This window comes from Oncorhynchus mykiss, chromosome 19 (assembly GCF_013265735.2).
Source record: "Oncorhynchus mykiss isolate Arlee chromosome 19, USDA_OmykA_1.1, whole genome shotgun sequence".
NCBI lineage: Eukaryota > Metazoa > Chordata > Actinopteri > Salmoniformes > Salmonidae > Oncorhynchus > Oncorhynchus mykiss.
In genome coordinates this window covers 49,548,754-49,566,660 of record NC_048583.1, presented here as the reverse complement: position 1 = coordinate 49,566,660, position 17,907 = coordinate 49,548,754, and the positions used below count along the sequence as shown (strand labels likewise).

Genomic DNA, 17,907 nt, shown 5'->3' with positions numbered 1-17,907 from the left:
AGGAAAAACAGCCAACAAGTGTTCAGCATACGTGGGAACTCCTTCAAGACTGCCCCAGATGCTGGTTGAGAATGCCAAGAGTGTGCAAAGCTGTCATCGAGGCAAAGGGAGGCTATTTGAAGAGTCTCAAATAAAAAAAATAAAAAAACATTTGTTTGGTTACTACATGATTCCATATGTGTTATTTGATCGTTCTGATGTCTTCACTATTATTCTACAATGTAGAACATTGTACAAATTAAGAAAAACCCTTGAATGAGTAGGTGTTCTAAAACTCCTGACCGGTAGTGCACCGGTAGTGCATGTATGTACAGTATGTAATGCTATGCCTATACAGGGCTTTACGTGACGAATGTATCACTAAAACATGATGACATTGCAAAGCAAAAATGTTGACGTACATTGAAGAGAGTTCAGATTAATATTTGTCAACATTGGAGTTGCATAGCTAGGACGAGGTTGCACCAGTATTTGGCCGTTAGAGATGTCGACAAGTCATACTCCTCGTTGACGTCTCTAACGCCCAAATACTGTGGCAGGACGAGGTTGTCTGACATAGCTATACTGAATCCAGCTAACGTTAATGCATGCATATCTCCGACGTGGAACTGTACCTGAAATTCGAGGCCGTATATCACAGGTGCATCGTCCTCCATGTCCCACGTATGTTGCAAGCGTATTATTATTGCTTGAAAGCGTTACGTTTATTGTGAGATTTTACAAATAAACTGTTTATCCATCACCTCGCTGGATGTTATTTTAATTCCGCAAATGTTCAAATAAATACTTACGTAGCGTACAGTGAATGTCCGTAAATATATCTGGAGAAAGCAGATGTTTACGGTTTAAAATGCGTAAAATATTTAAGAATACCGATTCGACAGCTACGTAGGAAATTTGATTCCTGTTGGACACTGTACATTTCACTTCCTGGAAGATTCACGCAGGCGCACTATTGCCGTAGCGCAGTAGCCGTCATCATTCCTTAGCAAAGGTAATCTAAAGCGCCTTGTTTTTGTTTACATTGGTTTACAGTTTAATGGGGCATGCTGATGCATCGCTACATGTTATTTATGTAAGCAAGTGATTTGTAGGAATATATTTATAAAGGTAGTTATGTCCTTTTTTTGCCATTTGAAGCACCTGTAGCATAGCACGCTAACTTTAGCTAGCCATCATTACCCAAAAAGCACAACAATCTAAGTTACTAGCCATAGAAATTGAATTAATCATTGTATTCTAAGCCCGTATGATACATTTCATTGTAAAGAACATGACAAAGTACTTACAATACATCATATTTTTAGGTAACCGGATTTATGATTCCTACATACTATTATTCTCAGGGAAAATATGGATAGCAACGAGACTCCTGTCACCCTGGACATCACAGGGGCAGTGGAGGTTGAACCCAACCTGAGTGAAGACCGTATCCCTCCAGAGCCAGCCCCCACCCTCTCACCCTCCTCTGTTGTCCTGTTCCTGGAGGAGATTATTGACCTGGGGTGCGAGTCCTTCATCACTCCCCAGGAGGACAGCCACAGCACACCCTCAGAGAGCCTGATGGACAAGCTCAACGACCATATGATGGAGAGTGTCATGATCTCTGACTCCACCAACAACAGTGAGGAGGAACATGTGGTTCCCATGGACAACCTGCTGGAGCAATTTGAGGAGAGAGAGGAGGAGCCAGCAGCAGCAGTGGTTAAAGAGACCTCAGTGGAGAAAGAGAAGAAGGAGGAGAAAGTGGATGATCTGATTGGACAAGACACTACTGAGATCAAGATAGAGGCTGCGATGATACAGACAAGTCCAGTAGCCTCTAGCCCTGAGGAACCAGTGGATGATGTGAAACCAGAGCCTACTACTGAAGAGCAGGATGTTGTCTCCGTCTCTGCTGTAACCCCAGAGGACAGCACCCCCAGCCCAGGCACCCCTAAGCATGAGGCAACACCCCTGGAGGCCAGCAGCAAAGGGACCACAACCAAGGACGAGCCCATCCCTGTGTGCACCATCTTCAGCCAGCCCAAAGCCCAGGCCCTGGTGCCACATTGCTTCCAGCCCACCCTCATTAAATCACCCAGCTTCAGTAGTGGCTGCGGCAGGGGGAGCACAGAGATTACCCCTAGTAAACTGGCTCCTCTGGTCCGCCAGCCTCACCAAGCTATTTTCTTACAGTGGCGATATCAACCCGGCTACTGACTTCTTTGACTCCTTCACCACCTCCTCCTCCTTCATCTCTGTCAGCAACCCTAACGCAGAGTCCCCAAAGTCATCCGCCCCACCGGAACACCAACTCTCTGCCTCCTCTGGGTCCTCTCTGTCCACCTTTGGGCCTTCAGAGTCCGGTACCCCCACCCCCAACTCCTTCTTTGGGCCTATCCAGACTGAACAAACCCCCATTCCCTTCACCAGGCTGTTCTCGGGTGGAGACTGCCCGTTTGCCAAGGCTCTGAACATGAGTGAAGCTGATAAGAGGTACGGCGCATGGCTGCCCTCTGAGGAGACCAGAAGGTGCTGTCTACCTCTTTCACCTTTAGATCGCTGTACTTCTACTTATTCAGTGATAGAAGACCGTGTAAATGGCTATGTTTGCTGAGTCTGGGTAGTGTGCATGCAGCAGATAGATACCCTTGATATTCTGTGATGACTACCTAGAGTATGCCACACCTTCCTCATAGAATGGTGTTGTTAATAGCACAGCTCCATAAAATACCCTATCATTTCTCTGGCTCACCTCTCTCCCCTACCCCTACATAAAGCATGAAGATTAGTCTGAATAGCGACCTCTCCTCCTCCTTCACCCTATCCTCCTCCCACCATCTTAGCCGCTGACCCGCAAACGACCCTGACCTGCACTTGGTATTTAAAACGTATGCACCATAGCAGCCGGCAGAGAGATGGAGAGAGAATAGAAGGGAGGGAGGAGATCCTCCAGGCTCTGAGTTCTCTCCTGCTGTGCCAATGTATAATGCATGGGAGCTGTGTACATATTTCAAGGCCTTCTGGTCTCTGCTTACACAAACATACACATCTGGTGCTGGACTGCAGTCTGCATGGATGCACACATACACACCCTCTCACAGAGTAGACCACTTGACCGAAGGCTGAAAATACCACCTGGTGTGTGTGCGTCACTGACTCTACCGATGCACACCAGCCAGCGTGGGCGGCCCCCCAGTGTAAAGAGGGAGTGAAGGAGAAAAATAAAAAGAAGTAGAGTGAGTCAGGCAGGTCTGTTGAAATGTCAGTGGGCTTTGCTCCTCACAGCTCCAGACCGACTCAGCCAGTCAACCTTACACTGATCAATACCTCTGATTGATTGCACCAAATTTGAGACAACTGGGTAGTCTCTTTCTCGATTCGCTCAGTAAATGTTGGCAAGGTGTGTGTGTGTGTCTGGTTGTACAGAGCTGTGTGTACCCTGGGGTTGTTCTGACTAGTGAGATGTGTGTGTGTACACTCCTCCCCCCTGATTCTTGGGGCTGCTGGGAGCTGGTAGTGACTCATGCTGCAGTGCCAGAGTGTGACTGCACCCACTGCCTCCACACAAACGCTGGCTCACACAGAGGGAGGAGCACAGAGATGAGGGAAGGGAAGAAGAAAGGGGAGAGGAAAGATAGAGGGAGTATGACAGAAGAGATGGGGAGGAAGGGAGGGAAGAAGATTTAATAGGCAGGGAAAGAAGAAAGATGAGGGGAGGGGATGTGAGGGATAAAGAGGAGGAATCAGCCTCTGTGGTAAGAGTGAGGCTTTGAGAACAGATGCTGTGTTCTCTCTCTCCTCTATCTATCTCACTCCATCATTCAATCCCCTGATGATCCACAGACAGTGGCAGTAGTGATATGCACCACTGAGTGAACATTATTCACATGTGGTAGAGCTCAACTAACATCTTATTAGCACCAACTTTACATACAGTAACTGAGTCCAAATATCATAGCTACACACTGTCACTTTAAATGGAACTGACCCCAACCCTGTATAATGTTGTGGAGAGGTCCTTTTTGTCTGTGCTGGATTAGCTGTCCTCTATCCCTCAGGTTCTCTCTCTTCCTTCTACCCCTCTCTCTTTTCTTCCTTTCAAGGCTAGTGACCCGTCTGTCCTCTGTCCCTCAGGTTCTCTCTTCCTTCTACCCCTCTCGCTTTTCTTCCTTTCAAGGCTAGTGACCCGTCTGTCCCTCAGGTTCTCTCTCTCTTCCTTCTACCCCTCTCGCTTTTCTTCCTTTTCAAGGCTAGTGACCCATCTGTCCCTCAGGTTCTCTCTCTCTTCCTTCTACCCCTCTCTCTTTTCTTCCTTTCAAGGCTAGTGACCCATCTGTCCCTCAGGTTCTCTCTCTCCTTCTACCCCTCTCTATTTTCTTCCTTTCAGGGCTAGTGACCCATCTGTCCTCTCCCCTGAGTCGGCTAGTCAGCATTTCCCCTCTTGCTCAGCAGAGCTCAAGGCCTCCCTCCCTCTCACCCCACCCTCATTTCCTTGGAGGCTTGTGTGTGTGACCTGTCTCTCCTCCTTCTCTTGTGGCCAATGTCTGCTGCCCGCTCTTGCACAGCATTATCCATGGCTTCTGTCTGTCACCTTCCCTCCCTCTGGTGACCTGTCGCCCCCTCTCCCGAATCCTCTCCATAGTGATTCTTCATAGTGATGTTTAATGATTTTCGACCTGTCCCCAAATTAATATAATTGGTTCAGAGTTTGTTTTGATATTTCAACCTGTGTGTTGTGATCGCGTTTGGTGTGGGGGGACAAAATCAATTTGCGCACGGCCGGTTTTGGGTACGGTGTTACTCCCACCTTGGCTGGGTCAGCCTCGGCCTTGATGCTCCCTCCCCTATGTAACCACATTGATCTGCGTTATAGCTACCTGGAGGTGTACAGCCAGAGAATTGGCATTACCTCAACAATCTTTTACAACACTGAGACTTGGCCGTGCTAAGTCAGCGGTTTGTCTGTCTATCAGTGAATGACTGATGTCACCCAAAGGAGAATCGTTTGGAACTCTCCAAGACAGCCATTATAGCTTAATACATCGTTTCTATGCAAGCCCTAAGATAGTTACTTCACATAAGATCTGTTTTATTCTATTGTCCCAGGGCTCTAGATGTCTGGACGCCTTCAAATAGAAACTACTGTGGTCTTTAGAACAGTCAGCCTCCAGCCCATCCTCTGGCCTGGAGGCAAAGCCCTAGTCTGGCTCTCTCAGGGCCGCTAATACAAGGACTCCAGCCCTCCACCAAACCATCAAAGACAAGTTAACCACTATCCACACCTAGATGCTAGTGTATTGTGCACTCTGCCTTTCTTACTTCTCTCCCCTCTGTGTTCATTCAAAATGCTGTGGCTAAATTGAAGTGTCACTGGAACTTGGTGTGTTATGCAGAACAGGGCCCGCAATAGGGCGAGAAGCCTTTGTACTGTGTTTGGCTGGAGGCTGGCACCTCGCGAGAGCCCTGGCAGTGGGCGTGCAGCCAGCTTGGTTTCGGGGCGTTTTTACTTCACCAAAAGAAAATCTCTGAACTTGTGATCTTCAACACAATTAGAAATGCTCAGCCCATTTAAACCCACAATGCTGCTAATTAATAATCCAGCCTTGTGTGTGTGTGTGTGTGTGTATGAGTAGGGAATCCAGTGGCATTCTATTGAAGTATTAGGCTCTTCTCCTATGGAGTTGGGATGGAGCTCCCTGGTGGCTGGCTGCCCGCCCAAGGCCTGCTTGGTTTCAACTGCTCTCCTATGGAATCACTCACTGCTACCCCTCAGAACTGTGGCTAGTCAAACAGTGTATGATCTGACAATAGCTGACTTGTCATCCTCTTAGTTCTCTCTCCCCCAGCTGTGTGTTTGTGTGCGTGCACATGTCTATGCTCTTAAGGGCTTCTGTTGAACCTTTTAGTATAGGTGAATTAAAAGGGATGAGCTAAAATGAAGTTGATTCCCTGGCTGGTGTCTGTGTGCAAACACTATGCACGGCTAATCCACTTCCTTCTCCAGTGTGAGAGACGAGGGAGTATTAATTTAGCTCTGCACTGTGGCCTTGCTCAATACGCATTGTGTTCATCGGCATTTCCTCATTCAATTTCAGCCAATATAATGTGTATTTTATCTCATTCTCATTTGATTTGGGGGGGATCCGAGTACCTCTTATTGCAGATTATTATGAGTGGAGCTAAATGATCAATCCTGGCATTATCACTCTACTGTTTTCTCTCCCACCTCTTCTAATTGAAATGATTCACACTTGGGATACACCATTCTATTATTCATGTTGTTGGGGGGGGGGGGGCGGTCTTATTGGGGGGGTGGGTCTAAGATAACATGGATTTGTTTTATGATTGTCATACTATGGAACATTTATCTATTTGATTTAGAATTTTTGGACCCGTTTAGGTATACATTTTTTGTGGAGAAAATATTTAATTTGGCCTTTACTACTACAGCCCATAGACCCCTTTCTGTGTTTGCAAACATTGCCGCACGAGGGCAATGCATATGTATATATAATATATAATATTATAATGTATATATATATTTTTAAATGTACACTTTAACTAGGCAAGTCAATTAAGAACAAATTCTTATTTACAATGACGGCCTACACTGGCCAAACCCGGACAACGCTGGGCCAATTATGCGCTGCCCTTATGGGACTCCCAATCATGGTTGGTTGTGATACAGCCTGGATTCGAACCAGGGTGTCTGTAGTGACACCTCTAGCACTGAGATGCAGTGCCTTAGACCGCTGCGCCACTCGGGAGCCCTGTCACGACTCCGACCGAAGGTGGCTCCCCTTCCCTTTCAGGTGGCGGTCGTCGTCGCCGGCCTACTAGCTGCCACTGACTCTTTTCTTCCCCTCCTTATGTGTTTATTGATTACACCTGTTTTGAGTTTGTTGTAATTAGTTGGGCTTTATTAGTCAGCCGGCCCGCCCGTTTCTTTGTACGGGATTGATTATTGTAACCCTGGTGTTTGCTACTGACGTACGTGTTCGTGTATCTAGTGCTAGACTGTTTTCGTTCTCTGTGTCTGGGGCATTTTGTTTGAGCACCCAAAAGTGGGGTGGCCGTGGTTCACCGTGTGTGCATTAAAGGAGCACTTTATTGAACTCTCTGTTTTCCTGCGCCTGATTTCACCCTCACGACACCCAGGACCTTACAGAATCCCGCACCGGTAAAATGGAGTCAGCAGGAGCAGCGGCCAACCCTCTCCCATCGATGGAGGAACGGGTTCTCCACCATACCACCGTTCTCCATCGGATCGGAACGGCTATGGATCAGGTGATGGAGAGAATGGACCGATGGGAGAGGAGTGGTCTCCTCTCTCCACCTTCGGCTCCCCCAGCTCAGGACTCCCCATCCCCGCTCCCGTTCCGATGGAGTTGGGAGGGGCCATGCCGAGGGGTACCGGAGGAGGAGGCCCCCCCTGCACCAGCTGTGGTCGGTGTATCTAGTGCTAGACTCTTTTCGTTCCCTGTGTCTCAGGCATTTTGTTTGAGCATCCAAAAGTGGGGTGGCCGTGGTTCACCGTGTGTGCATTAAAGTAGCACTTTATTGAACTCTCTGCTTTCCTGTGCCTCATTTCACCCTCACGACACCCAGGACCTTACAAGCCCCTTATAGAACGCTAGCAAAAAAGCCTCTATTTGCTCATGTTGCTTATGAGTGGGTTTCACACTACTTTTGGATTATAATTTGATTTTAAGCCTCGTATGAATGTCCTGTTTACTATGTTTGTGTCGTCATCGCAAATCAACTTATAAAAACACTTCAACCTGTAAAATGTCTCTTTGGCTAGTTTCTGCTACAGCCTACAGTGGGGCAAAAAAGTATTTAGTCAGCCACCAATTGTGCAAGTTCTCCCACTTAAAAAGATGAGAGAGGCCTGTCATTTTCATCATAGGATCACTTCAACTAAAAATCCAGAAAATCACATTGTAGGATTTTTTATGAATTTATTTGCAAATCATGGTGGAAAATAAGTATCAAAAATAGTTATTTTTCAAATATCACAACCAAATATAATATTAGCAACTGTCCAAGCAAGAATCAAAACATCATTGTAAGATTACGAGAACCCCAAAAAGTTATTTAGTTTAGAAGTAATAAAATCGTAGATATACTGTAGGCTATGCTCAATATTAGGAAGGTGTACCTTATGTTTTGTATACTCTGTGTATGTCTGCTGCAGAGAGACTAGACAGAGCACGAGAACATTTGTTTTGATCAAAGTGCTGAAAACATGTGGGCACACCATTTAAAAATAAAATGGAAAACAAGCTATAGGAAGAAACATTTTTGGGCGTAGGTACAGCCGACTAGCGCTAGCTAACGCTACTTTTTATTTCATGACATTTTTTCTGATCAATACCTGGAGTCAAAATATTGATTATAATATTGCGATAGGAAACTGTTTCGATTTTTTTTTTTCTCCACATTACTAGTGTTTGGGTAGGTGGGGATAGATAGGTGGGGTGGCAGGACATCATGTTAGGTCATGAGCACACACAGTAAGCCTGGCTGGAAGCCTCGCTGACCAGGGATGGCACTACTTCTGATTTGCTGCCACTACATTGGGCTCTATGGTGGATATACTAAGGGTGGTGTGAGCGTATGTACAGTACATCATAGACATCATAGAGCCTATCCCCAGTGAGTGCCAGAGCCAAATATAGGGAGGGGGTGAGGAAGTGTTGCTGTTGTGGGGGCTGTGGGTTCTGTCTCAGTGGATGCAGCTGCTTCTGGCCGTCTCCCCGCCTCTCGTTTTCGGCTTCATTTCACCCCCTAATGAAGATTTAGAGGCACCCCTGGCAAAGGGGTGAGGGGGAGGGAGAGTGTGTACGTGAGGGAGAGCAAGGGAAGAAGAGATGGAAACAGAACATTTGACTGAGAGAAAGGATGTCTTTCACTAGCTACGTTTCCATCCAATTGGCAACCAATTTTGAAGGAATTATTCTCAAATCTGCATAAGAACAATAAGCACCGAAGACAAAGGCTGTGCTTAATGACATAGAGCACATAAAAATAACTTTTGAGCTTAGATTCCCATGTACCGAATAAAAAAGACAAGTTAAATGGGTTTCCGTTGCATTTTCAGCTCTTCTGATGGTTTTCTCACATTGTTTTTCCTTATATAGCAAAATGTTGCATTATATAGCATGTGTTCCCACTCTGGTATTGGCACGTGCTCTCCAGCCAGCAGCTCACAGATACAGTGAGGGTATAGCCTATATGATGATGTTATTCTGGACAAAATTATTTTCATTTGTCAGATGGCAGACAAACATTGATGATCATGTCACCAGAATAAGCAACTCAATATTTATTGAAAAGGAGCATCAAGCTCATCACCTTGCACTTTCACCACCCTGTGAAGTTCATAATGTATTTAATCTGTAGCCTAATAAACTGCATGCTTTCCTGATGAGTCGTAGTGGGAGGACCACACATGTCATCGTGTGACTTTAAGTTGACTTTGATATAATGGTTATTATATCAATATTTGCACATGAAAGCGTTTCCACCAACATTTCTCACATAGTTAATGTTACCAACAGAAAAACATCCAACCTTTTTCTAGCGAATTTTGTTTTGTCAACATTTGGAAAGTTTACCAACAAATGTTCTGTTTCCATCAGGCCTGTCATGACATGTTTTATCTGACATGTACTTTACTGGCATAAAAAGGTTAGATGGAAACCTGGTTAGTGTCCCAGGGAAATCTCCTATGATGGACCACCTCTGCTCCAGTATAGGAAGGAAACTGTCTATTGTGACTGGTCTCTCCCTCTCTCTATTCAATTCAAAGGGCTTTATTGGCATGGGAAACATATGTTTACATCGCCAAAGCAAGTGAAATAGATAATAAACAATACAGAATTAACAGTAAACATTACACTCACAAACGTTCCAAAGGAATAGAGACATTTCAAATGTCATACCATTTGTTGCTTATTTGTTGTAATGATGTGCAAATAGTTAAAGTACAAAGGGGAAAATAAATAAACATAAATATGGGTTGTATTTACAATGGTGTTTGTTCTTCACTGGTTGCCCTTTTCTTGTGGCAATAGGTCACAAATCTTGCTGCTCTAATGGCACACTGCTATTTCACCAAATAGATATGGGAGTTTATCTAACCCCAAAAAAGAAATACAAAATTATTATTATTATTTGTGGGTCAGTGTGATCCGAGGGAAATGTGTGTCTTTAATATGGTCGTACATTTGGCAGGAGGTTAGGAAGTACAGCTCAGTTTCCACCTCATTTTGTGGGCAGTGTGCACATAGCCTGTCTTCTCTTGAGAGCCAGGTCTTCCGACAGTGGCATCTCTCAATAGCAAGGCTATGCTCACTGAGTCTGTACATACAGTACCAGTCAAAAGTTTGGAAACACCTACTCATTATCTTTACTATTTTATACATTGTAGAATATTAGTGAAGACATCAAAACTATGAAATAACACATGTGCAATCATGTAGTAACCAAAATAATGTTAAACAAATCAAAATATATTTTTGATTTGAGATTCTTCAAAGTAACCACTATTTTCCTTGATGACAGCTTTGCACACTCTTGACAACAGTCTTGAAGAAGATCCCACATATGCTGAGCACTTGTAGGCTGCTTGTCCTTCATTCTGCAGTCCAACTCATCCCAAACCATCACAGTTGGATTGAGGTTGGATGATTGTGGAGGCCAGATCATCTGATGCAGCACTCCATCACTCTCCTTCTTGGTCAACAAGTCCTTACACAGCCTGTAGGTGTGTTGGGTCATTGTCCTGTTGAAAAACAAATGACACTCCCACTAAGCCCAAACCAGATGGGATAGCATACTGCTGCAGAATGCTGTGGTAGCCATGCTGGTTAAGTGTGCCTTGAATTCTAAATAAATCAGTGTCACCAGCAAAGCACCATCACACCTCCTCCTCCATACTTCACGGTGGGAACCACTCATGCGGAAGTCATCCGTTCACCTACTCTGCATCTCACGAAGACACAGCGGTTGGAATCAAAAATCCAAAATTTGGACTCCATACCAAAGGACAAATTTCCACCTGTCTAATGTCCATTGCTCGTGTTTCTTGGCCCAAGCAAGTCTCTTCTTATTATTTGTGTCCTTTAGTAATGGTTTCTTTTCAGCAATTTGACCATGAAGGCATGATTCACAGAGTCTCCTCTGAACAGTTGATGTTGATGTGTCTGTTACTTGAACTCTGTGAAGCATTTATTTGGGCTGAAATCTGAGGTGCAGTTATTCTCATGAATTTATGAACTTATCCTCTGCAGCAGAGGTAACTCTGGGTCTTCATTTCCTGTGGTGGTCCTCATGAGAGCCAGTTTCATCATAGTGCTTAGTTTTTGAGACTGCAATTTTCAGGATTGACTGACCTTCATGTCTTTAAGTAATTATGGCCTGTCGTTTCTCTTTGTTTATTTGAGCTGTTCTTGCCATAATATGGACTTGGTCTTTCACCAAATAGGGCTATCTTCTGTATACCACCCATACCTTGTCACAACACAACTGATTGGCTCAAATGCATTAAGAAGGAAATAAATTCCACAAAATAACTTTTAACAAGGGACACCTGTTAATTGAAATGCATTCCACCTCATGAAGCTGGTTGAGAGAATGCCACGTTTGTGCAAAGCTGTCATCAAGGCAAAGGGTGGCTACTTTGAAGAATGTCAAATATAAAATATATTTAGATTTTTTTTAACACTTTTTTGGTTACTACATTATTCCATATGTGTCAAGACTTCCGCCGAAGTTGGGCCCCTCTCCTTGTTTGGGCGGCATTCGGCGGTCGACGTCACCGGCTTTCTAGTCACCACCGATCCATGTTTCATTTTCGTTTTGTTTTGTCTTCATTGTACACACCTGGTTTTCATTCCATTATCATGTTCCTTATTTAACCCTCTGGCTTCCCCTTTTGTTTTGTGGGTGATTGTTTTCGTCAAGGTGTTCCGTGTACGTGTTCTGGATTGTTCATGTTTATCCTTGTTGGATTATTGTTGATATTGAGTAAATATCGTGGCTTTACTCATACCTGTGTCCTGCGCCTGACTCCGCTTTATTCCATTCACCTGGAACATTGACAATATGTGTTATTTCATAGTTTTGATGTCTTTTATTATTCTACAATGTAGAAAATAGTACAAATAAAGAAAAGTCGTTGAATGAGTAGGTGTGTCTGAACTTTTGACTGGTACTGTATTTAAATAAGGTATTTTTTTTTTATTTCTTTTTAATATATTTTCAAAAATGTCAACTTTTTTTGCTTTGTTATTTTGGGGTATTTTGTGTAGATTGATGAGGGAAAAAATATATAATTTAATTTGTTTTGGAATAAGGCTGTAACGTAACAATGTGGAAACAGGGAAGGGGTCTGAATACTTTCCAAATGCACTGTATGTTTTTTTTATAGAGCCGAAAAGATTTTGAGAAGTGGTTTATCAATTTTGGATAGGTTGCTCTTCGCGTTGTTGTTTGTTTAGTGTGTTCCAATTTTTTCCAGAAGTGGTAAGATTCTATGGATTCTTCAATTACATTGAGCTGATTTCTGATGTGCTGTTCCTTATTTTTTCTTAGTGTATGTGTCTGTGTGTGTATGTATGTATATATATATTTGTTGTTGCCCAATAATTTTTTGTTAGGTTTCTACACTACTTTCCTTACATCTATAGCGTTTCTTAATAGTATGTGGTTTGTTCGGCTTTGATGCGTCATGATTGTGACTTGCTCTGTTCATTTAGGCTGTGATTTTGCTGTGATCTGATAGGGGTGTCAGTGGGCTGACTGAACGCTCTGAGAGACTGGGTTGAGGTCAGTAATAAAGTAGTCTACAGTAAGGCCTACTACTGCCAAGGGATGATCTATAGGTGTACCTAGAGTAGGAGTCCCCTCAAAGCCTACCCACTATGTACATACCCAGCGTGTGACAGAGCTGCAGGAGTTGTGACCCATTTTTGTTGGTTGTTTTGTTGTAGTTGTGTCTAGGGGGGTGTATTTGGGAGGGAATGCTGTCACCTGCAGGTAGGTGTTCTCTGTGTGCTGAGAATGTTGGGTTCTTGTCCAGTTCTGGCGTTTAGGTCACCACAGACTAGTACATGTCACTGGGCCTGGACATTTTTGCCCTCTCCCTCTAGGATGGAGAAGCTGTCATCATTCACGTATGGGGATTCTAGTGGAGGGATATAGGTATAGGTATAGGTTTTTCTCTGTTGAGATTTCCTTTTTCATTTCTAGCCAAATGTACAATGTTCCTGTTTTCATTAATTTAATGGAGTGGGTTAAGTCTGATCTATACCAAATCAGCATACACTTTGAGTCTCTTCCCTGTCTAACACTTTGTAGTTTGGTAGATGGGAGACCAGCTCTCTGTAACCTAGAGGGCAACCAGTGGGTCCGTCACCTCTTTACCATGTTTTTGCAGGATGACACGTGTCTGGATTCCTGCTCTTTAGACCAAAAGCATATGACCTAAGACCTTGTATATTCTAGGATGAGAGAGTAAAGCTTTGTGGTCCATAGTGTCCAGTGTTCTTATTTGTGCGGTTTACACTTGGACCAATATTTGTGAGCAGATCATGCTGAGTATCTGATACATGCCTCTTAGGTCTCAGGATGGGGCTTGGATGGGTGTAGGAGTGGGGGTTGTGCCTGTTGCTCTGCTCAAGGCCTGGGTCTATGTGTGATTGTCATGTTGGGGGCAGGAGGGGAACAGGGCTGATCTAGGGGGACCTATATGGTTTGTGGCCATGGTTAGTTTGGGAGGGTGTTAACTGGTTGGGTTGGGGGGGTGGATGTGCATGGTGGTACTGTGTTCTGGATGTGCCTGGTGGTGCTGTGTTCTGGATGTCCTTGGTGGTGCTGTGTTCTAGATGTGCCTGGTGGTGCTGTGTTCTGGATGTCCTTGGTGGTGCTGTGTTCTAGATGTGCCTGGTGGTGCTGTGTTCTGGATGTCCTTGGTGGTGCTGTGTTCTAGATGTGCCTGGTGGTGCTGTGTTCTGGATGTCCTTGGTGGTGCTGTGTTCTAGATGTGCCTGGTGGTGCTGTGTTCTGGATGTCCTTGGTGGTGCTGTGTTCTAGATGTGCCTGTTGGTGCTGTGTTCTGGATGTCCTTGGTGGTGCTGTGTTCTAGATGTGCCTGGTGGTGCTGTGTTCTGGATGTCCTTGGTGGTGCTGTGTTCTAGATGTGCCTGGTGGTACTGTGTTCTGGATGTCCTTGGTGGTGCTGTGTTCTAGATGTGCCTGGTGGTGCTGTGTTCTGGATGTCCTTGGTGGTGCTGTGTTCTAGATGTGCCTGGTGGTACTGTGTTCTGGATGTCCTTGGTGGTGCTGTGTTCTAGATGTGCCTGGCGGTGCTGTGGTCTGGATGTAGGTCCTCTAGGTGCAGGTCTGGGGGGGGGGGGCTCGCAGGTCTGGGGGGGGGTGACCATTGCGCCTGTGTGAGGTGCTGCGGTTGAAGGCCATGTCTTTTAGGGTTGTGGGTTGTGGTGGACCAGGTAGATGTTAGGTTTTGAGGCACAGTTAGAGGAAATGCTTGCGTTTACCTGCTGTATGGTAGCAGGATGAACGTCTTTTCGTGGTAGCAGGGCGGGGAAGTAAATAAATGTTGTGTTTAAATCACTCCTTGTGTGCTGTGGTAACCCCTTTCCTGCTGTGATCTCACATAGTTTGTGCCTGTGTGAATGTGGCTGGGGGACCCTAGTTGGTCCTTAGATAGCAAGTTTAGGGCATGCTGGGTGCTTGGGCACCAGAGTTTAGCCACTTCTTGTTTCTTCTATCTATTTCCCATTGGAGCACTTAAGGACAATCTGTGGCTTTTGTGTGCCCTCAGTGGGTGTGAAAGGATTTTCACAGGTCTGCTAGGAGGGGGTAGGGTCTGCTGGGTTGGTGGTTCTTCATTTGTTCTACTGTTGTGTGGAGGGAGGCTGTGGTCAGGATCTGGGGTGGGCTGTTCAGCCGTGGTGTCGAGGCTGGCTGTCTTTCTCTCTATCTCTAGTGTGTAATTCTCTGATGCCTAATTAGGTGGCTGACTGTGATGAATGGCCCTTTGCCGTGCAGTTAAAACCCAATCTCCAGGCTGACCTTGTCATGCTTACTGATGGGGAGGCTCGGATGTACACGCCCCCCCACCCCCTCGTCCTCTGTACTGTACCCACCCCCTCCTGCGGAGACATCTGTTGCTTTAATGTGTGTGTCCCCTCACATTGTACCTTACTCAGTGTTTCCCCGACCTTTGGCTGACCTCTACCAGCACCACCACTCTACCATCACAAATAAAATATAGAAATATAAGATGTCCTTTTTAACTGTTTGCCGCCAGCCAGGGGTTGATTCATGTTGGGGGTCATTGTGTCTGTGTCTGTCCTCTCACCTTGTCTGGTGGTTTTGTTGAAACAGCTGTGTCCCCATCCTGTGCACCTGTAGAGCACTAAGAACGGGCACACCGCAGTGGACCGGACTGGCAGACTGCTGACAGCTCATGGTCAGGGCTACGGCAAGGCTGGCCAGCCCTCCAGCCACACCACTGACTCACTACTGGTACCTGTGTGTTTGTCTGTTCTGTCTGTCTAGGTTTCCGTGTGGCAATAGAAGTTTGATACTGGTACTGTCTGTGTGACAGTGTTTTTGTGTGGTTATGTTTCTGTTTTACATATGCACTTGCTTCCATTCAGCCAGAAGAGAATTAGTGAGGTCGGGCACTGTTGGGTGATTAGGGGCGGCAGGGTAGCCTAGTGGTTAGAGTGTTGGACTAGTAACCGGAAGGTTGCAAGTTCAAGTCCCCGAGCTGACAAGGTACAAATCTGTCGTTCTGCCCCTGAACAGGCTGTTCCTAGGCTGTCATTGAAAATAAGAATTTGTTCTTAACTAGTTAAGTAAAGGTAACAAAAAAAATAAAAAATTGGGCCTGTGCAGGCCAGTCAAGTGTTTCCACATTGATCTTGATAAACCATTTCTATATGGACCTCGCTTTGTGCAAGGGGACATTGTCATGCTGGAAAGGGCTTTTCCCAAGCTTTTCCCAAACGTATGCTGGAACCATAAAAAACAGCCCCAGCCCCAGACCATTATTCCTCCTCCACCAAACTTTACCGTTTTGTGGAGGGCAGGTAGCGAAATCCAGGAGAACGGGCAGGTAGTGTTCTCCTGGATTTGCCAGACCCAGACCCGTCCATCAGAGTGATTCATCACTCCAGAGAATGCGTTTCCACTGCTCCAGAGTCCAATGGCGGCGAGCTTTACACCACTCTAGCCGACACTTGGCATTGCGCATGGTGATCTTAGGCTTGTGTGCGGCTACTGTTAAATGTGCCTGGCTTTATAAATCATCCATATATGTATATCTACAGAAATAAGACTGCTTCTGTTGCCTGTTTAAGTGTGTGTTTAATAGCCTACTGATTCCGTGAACACCAAGCCTCACGCAATTAAATAGTAAAACATTTCACAAATTCGTCTGTTTTTAATCTTTTCTTTAATTAAGGCTTTCCACTTTTCTTTCTCGTTAGAACAGCCACTGGTATAATTTATAATTGATTTAGTGTTGTTTACTAAATTGCCCGAAAAAATAATATTTATAATAATAATATTTAATGCTCCTTTTTCTTGATCTCATCTTATTGTTGTTATTATTATGATCATCTTTATAATAATAAGTCATGTCATTATCATTAGTAGGCTTAGTATAGCAGACTTGTATAACCACCATTGAGCTGTTGGCCTAAGAGCGCATCCTGTTTAGTCTTCATACTGTGACTTACTGAGGCCGTTTTTAGTCTTCGCTGTAATAAAGGCTTGACAAAAAAAACTGTGCAACAGACTCTGGTACACTTCTACTTTATTTAGTGTTGTTTATAATGTTTCAAACGGTCAGAAAAATGATATTGCAATCTAACAGCACATAATATGCACACATCACTTGCTCTTTACCTTACCTCCTTAACGTATTTATTATCTCCAGGATTTTCTACAACTAGTAACATTGTATTCCACACGTCTAACTTCCCCTTTACCTCATGAGCAACCAGTTGCCTAAATATTCCCCCGTTTCGAGTTTGTCCTGTCCTCTGCATCTATTTTGCCGTTTAGGAGTTCAGAGTTTGTTATAACTAATTTATTGATGTAATTATATGCTATTCTATAGGTCAGGCCCTATTGGTCACGTGAGATGCATACATGTGTCACGTAAAGAGAGTAAGGATTGAGTGAATAGGGAATTTTTTTCTGAAACAAATGAGCGATTTCGGTAACAGAACGGTTTCAGTGAGAAATGGCTGTTTTAAAATTGATTGGTCGAAAGAACAGAAGACTCTTGATTTTATTTTGTCGGGGACAGGGCTAATGTAGCTACGTGTCTGTACAGTGTCAGCAATAGAGAGGCAAGTCTAACATACTCTCCTGTCTGGCTGTGTGTGTGGCAGGGTGTGTGTGTGTGGCACAGCACATGTGCATGTGTGGCAGCGTGTGTATGTGTGTGTGGCAGAGGAGAGGATGGGGGTGGAAGCCAGGAGCTGCCTGCACAAATTAGACTCCGGATGACAAGAGTGGGCTGACACACGCACACACCACACACACTCCGACAGGAGGGCTGAGGCAGGCTAAGACACACACACAGAGGACGACCGTATCGGGCTCACACACACACATATGTAAAGTTGGTAATGTGTGTGTGTTGTTGTAGCTGGGGTTTGTTCGCCTGGCCCTGCTCACCAAGCTGGAGTCTGTTCCAGAAGGCTGAGATGGAACTGGAGCCGTTTGGAAACCTGGACCAACCTGATCTATACCCTGAATACTAGTATACTGTATACCCTGGGAGGAGAGGTACACACACCACCTTGTGGGGCGGCAGGGTAGCCTAGTGGTTAGAGCGTTGGACTAGTAACCGCAAGTACAAAACATTAAGAA

At 44.9% G+C, this 17,907-nt stretch overlaps 1 protein-coding gene and 1 pseudogene across 1 annotated transcript in view; one reads left to right on the top strand and one right to left on the bottom strand.

Annotated features, from left to right (window-relative positions):
* LOC110498063 (EARP-interacting protein homolog) overlaps positions 1-805 on the bottom strand; it is a 45,856-nt gene extending 45,051 nt beyond the window's left edge. The window contains exon 1 of the mRNA XM_021574629.2: positions 615-805. Coding sequence (XP_021430304.1) covers positions 615-656 — 42 coding nt within the window. The 5' untranslated portion in view covers positions 657-805. The remainder of the gene's footprint in view (positions 1-614) is intronic.
* A 78-nt stretch (positions 806-883) lies between these two features.
* LOC110498062 overlaps positions 884-17,907 on the top strand; it is a 31,290-nt pseudogene continuing 14,266 nt past the window's right edge.